The sequence below is a fragment of the Cynocephalus volans genome, chromosome 8 (assembly GCF_027409185.1).
Source record: "Cynocephalus volans isolate mCynVol1 chromosome 8, mCynVol1.pri, whole genome shotgun sequence".
Classification (NCBI taxonomy): Eukaryota; Metazoa; Chordata; class Mammalia; order Dermoptera; family Cynocephalidae; genus Cynocephalus; species Cynocephalus volans.
Window position 1 is genome coordinate 76,410,001 of NC_084467.1, and position 5,178 is coordinate 76,415,178.

Here is a 5,178-nt window from a genome sequence, read left to right on the forward strand (position 1 = left end):
GCCGTATTTTAATGTTCAGATTTATCCTTTTCCCCTGCTCAAGTGTATGGGGTAATTTTAGTTGTATTTTCTGTTTCTTTATTAAGTAAGTGTTAATTATGTGAAAATATATGCACTTTTATTTAATTTACTCGTGTGGAAAGCTACATAGAATAACCATTTTAAGCATGAAAGTCTAATTTTTGCAAATTAACCAGTCACCACTGATGAGGCATTTCAAGCTTCTTATTTCAAGCACTCTTTTTTTGGAGAATTTTATGGTTTGATTTCTAATGAAGCGATTTACAGGGCAGAGTTGGGAACAATGGATAGATAACATAAATATTTTGAGATACCTATTTCAAAACAGAGTCAAAGCCATTTTTAGTTTGCTAGGGATAAAATGGTGGATAAAAGCTTAATTTCCCCGCAAGTTATGTCTTAAGTTTGTTGCTGGTTTTATATCATTTCTTCCCCTGAGTTAGCAAAGTATAAAAAAATGATTGTTACAGCTCAGCAGCATGCATGGTAAGAACTATATAGAAGGATATAGAGATGAGATGGAAAATGTAGCTAGATTATGAAGCACTGAGTACAAGCAGTAGCAATGTTAGTTAGGGGCTAAGTGCAGAGGACACCTAAGAAATATGAGCAGGGTTTCTGTACCATCTTATTGAATACAAGATGACATAAATTTTGAGGTGTTAGGAAGGAAAACTGGAGAAAAACTGGTTTATGTGTTTAAGAGATTACGTGTATTATGCCTTTCATAGAAGGCTTCTGTTTTCCATACCTTTTTCAGGATGGGAGTGGTAGGGTGTCCATGTGGGAACACTAAAAATATTTTAGGCAGTGAACAAGAACGTACTAGTGTGTATTTTCTTAATGTTGGAAGTCAAAAAAGAGACAGGTGGCCTTCAGAAATTAATAGCTCTTAAAAGGCATAAGGAAATATAACTTAAGGATATGTTCTTGTCAGACATTGGTGAGAAGCTGTGTTTTGGGGGTGATGTTAATTAAGAACATTTCCCTGTTGGCATAAATGTCTCACATTTTTGCCCTTGGTGCTCAGCTCACCATGAGCACAGTCAATTCACAAGGTAGTTTTTGTAAATAAAGGTTTTGGGCAAGCTGAACGTGGTCCAGAGAGATATTAACGAGAGGGCAAGGGGGAAGAATTAATGAAAACACTCTTCCTGGTGGAACATAAACTGCTTTTTGGACCTGGAGAATGCTTTAAAATTATTTTCCAGAAACCCTGTGGTGTTTCTTTTCTGGAGGAGATGAGATGGGGAGAAATGACAAATAGCTCCATTTTATTATTTCTTCTCTCATTCTCCATATTTTTGGTAGGGAAAATTGGACATTTATTTTGGCCATTTTCCTTCTATTTGCAGAACCAATAATTACATTTTTCGTGCATGATGCATAGTAAATACACTCAAGCATCCTCTGGCTTAAAAATAATGAGTTGATTATTTGTACATCCCTTCTTTAAAGGTAGTTAATTATATGGAAAGTGTAGGCCCCCATCATCTGGTCTCTTTAAATTTTATTCTCCTGAAATTTGTTCCCAGTGTCTGAGGTGTGTAGGTTAGTTGTTGTTCAGCATTATTGGCCTTTCTATATTCTGAGAAAAATAATTTTAAGCTTTTAAATCATATAGATTGAAATCTCTAATTTCAGATTGACTAAAATCTCAGACTGCTAATGTTCAAGGATCTACAAAATTTTATAGTCTCTATCATTAAAAGGCTTGGCTAGCCTCAGGAGAATATTGCCTTCTAGAGAGTTATGTAAATTAGAAAATGTGGCTAATTTTTTTTTTTTTTGTAGATTGCTGCCTGCTCTGGAATTTTTCTTCCACTCAAAAGTGTGATGGTGCCATCTAGAATTATCTGTGCTTTTCAGTAAAATAAGAGTTGATCACAGCTCTTTAGTTGGAGGAAAATGTAGCGGGTGTTCTAGTTTACATATCACTTTGCAGTTCCCCCATAGTTACATAATTGGTGTTGTGTGTGTCCATCGTAGAGGACATTTGATGCTCATTTATTAAATATGCTTGCTGGCTGCTGCCGCATCTTTGTTCTGGACAGACAAATTACCTTTCTCACACTGAGCTTCTACTCTGGGGAATTAAGCCTCCACCACTTTAATTAGCTTGGAAGTAGGGGGTTGCAGTTCCTAATAGACTTCAGGCTTTTAGTAAGTTAGGGAAAGGGTGAAACGAGAACTTCCTGGGAAGCTCAAAATGTCATTTAAAAACCATAAAAACCTAATATATATTATTTCATTTTGGTAATTGCAAACAGATTGTATTTGATGACTGTGTAGATTACCATTGCTAACTTAGACATTAAAGTTAGACTTGCATTGAAGTATGTTCTTTAACCTATCACAAGTCATTAACACATTACATATATTGATTTATACATTTGCAATATTTATGTAACTTTAAGTGACATAGCAGATAGGAAATATTCAGTGAAAAATAATATCTGTATATTTGTACATATAATTTTTCATACACACACTCACCCCCACCCACCCACCTCTATATGTTGAGACCCGTACGCATGAATAGATGCCATATGGGGATATCAGAATAATAATGATAACTGCCAATATTTGCTCGGCTTCTATTAAGGGCCGGACACTGTTGAAAGTGCTCACGTATGTATTATTTAACCATCATAACAGCCTTATTAGCCCCACTTTAAAGATGAGGAAACTGAGACACAGGCAGTTTAAGTTACGTGGTTGAGCATATTAGTCCAAAACTTACTGGGTAGAGACTTTGAATGTCCCCATTATTAAAAATATGCCCAAGATCCCACTACTAGGAAAGATGTTACAATTCATTCCTTTTGGAAGGAAACTCGTTTTTAACAGAGTTAAGCAATTCATTGTAGAACTTAACACCAGAAACTTTCTGAGAGTCCATTTATTGTCTCATTTTCCCTGCTAGTAAAACTGCAGAAAATGTTATGCTTTAGTTCTTCACTGCCGGAGTAAGTAGCGTAGAAAGCCTCCATCAAGTCACAGTTGGAAAGTAATCTAATAAAAGAAGATTAGTGAATGTAGAGGAGACAAAAGCAGTCATGTTTGAGTTTAATATCTCTCAAATTTAGCATTTTAGCTAAGATACCCGTTTTTATTTCTTGCAGGTCTGCTAAAAGGTCAGAGTAATGCAGAATGCGTGCCTTCATCTCAGATTTTGTTCATCACAGGTGGATCCCGTGTGTCTTCAGTAGACAAGTCACCTTTGTAGCTAGCACCAGTGCCAGCTCCATGCCATTGCACCTTCTTTAGTCTTGATTGCCCTTCCTGCATTTATTGGTGTATTAAAATGACTGAATATGAACATTAAGGACTCCATGAACCTGGGCTAATGGGAGACTGTAGAGAAAATGAAAAAAGATCCACCGGAGGACATCTTTGGGGGGGAGGGAGCTTGGGGGGAGGGAAATGACTAATGAAGCTAATTAAAAGAAGCATTCAAATCTGCTTTCTACCCTCATTAACAATTAGCAGGGCACTGGCCAGAGTTTGTACCCTGTGTTTTACCTTAACAACATTCTCTTTGCTCTTTGTATATTTAAGTGTCGTAAGGAAATGTGTTTCAATCAAAACTGAACATGAGATAAAGGAAAGAGATGTGGCTTTTGTGATATTCTATCACAAACACTTTTATTGTATCTCTGTAAAATACAATGTATGTATGCATGTAAGTGTTCTTGTCCTAATGTTGCTACTCCCATGGCAAAGAAAAAAAAAATGAACGGAAAAAGAAAAAAAAATTGGAAAAAAAAAAATCAAGCTCATAGCAGCTACTGTGTAGAAATTTCCCCCTACTTCTAATTTGCCGAATGAAGAAAAAAATCTTTTATTTGTGATATTTTCAGAGACATTTGCTCTAGTATGGTGTATTTAAATAATAAAAACTTAAAAGAAAAAATATTCAATGGAGTTTGGGTTTAAACACTGCTTTTTCTCTTCTGTATTTTGGAAGAACCTAAGTTTTTTGTTCGATAATAAGCTCACTTTAAATTTGAGGGATAGAGGGAGGTGTGTATATTTTTTTAGCTCTGGGCCAATAAGGTATTCTTCAAATTACTTAAACCATGCCATTTTTGGCAGAGGTACAAAGCAATGTTTCTAATGGAGTCCTTTTTATAAGTTCAGAATATTCTGTTAACAGCACTTCATTACACTTCTATATCACAGTGAATCTTTTGTGTTTATATATATATACTTGTTTGATTCTTCAGCTATTTTGTTTATTCTTTTTTCTCAATAGGAAAGCCTTGGGTATTGATGAAAAGCATGTTAAAGAATGTGGCACAACCATCTTGTTCTCTTACCAAGTTGATAGCTTTTGAAGGATATCACATTTCTAAACTGTACCTGTACATATTTTGAAGTCCTGTTATTTGTTAGGGACCCAGAGCTCTTTTATAGTGATCTTTGGAGGGTGAAACAGCCATTTCCTGGTGAGCTTTTAGACCCGTGTGGTCTGTTGCAGGATTTGTTTATTTTGTCTTGCTCTTATACTCCTCTACTGACTCTGCCTTTTGTATGTATGTTGGAGAAGGATTCTGATTTCATTTAGTAGTAGTCTTGAGATATTTCGTGCTAGTGCCAGGCAGCAGAGTATCCACAGCGGTACCTGCATTGCCTGCCGAAGTACCCCGTGGAAAACACATAGGACAAGGACGCAGCCGACCCATGCTGGTGCTGGAATACAAGTCAGCCTGGGTGCCGGGGCTGGCAGCCAGCCTCGTTATATGTGAGCAAATTTCAACCACAACTTCTGTCACAGGCTAATAAAACCAGGTGTGTTTATAATGCTACTTTTAATTTTCTTTTTAAAAATGGCATTTATTTTATTTTGTTCCAGAAAAGCTCCTGATACAGACCCTTTCTCTGATAATAGGAGTAGGTCCTGTACAGAAGTCTGGTTCAGCACATCTCAACTCAAGTCAGTTTCCATTAGAACTTTTGTGCTCACTTCCTGCTTTCAAAGATTCTAGGCCAGGATAAAAAATCAGTTGCTCAAACTACAAACCTGCAAATCTCCTGTGGGTGAATTTAAAAGCAGAGAGTTAAAGTGAATACTTTTGTTAAAGCTTTATTAAAAGAAAATGAAAGGAAAAAAATAAGGTGAAGAAAATCACATATGTAACAATATCTGAGATC

At 36.1% G+C, this 5,178-nt stretch overlaps 1 protein-coding gene across 1 annotated transcript in view; it reads left to right on the plus strand.

The window, feature by feature from the left end:
* Window positions 1-4,103, plus strand: part of LMO4 (LIM domain only 4) — a 16,893-nt gene extending 12,790 nt beyond the window's left edge. Inside the window, exon 5 of the mRNA XM_063105499.1 lies at window positions 3,147-4,103. Coding sequence (XP_062961569.1) covers window positions 3,147-3,155 — 9 coding nt within the window. The 3' untranslated portion in view covers window positions 3,156-4,103. The remainder of the gene's footprint in view (window positions 1-3,146) is intronic.
* The last annotated feature ends 1,075 nt before the right edge of the window (window positions 4,104-5,178 follow it).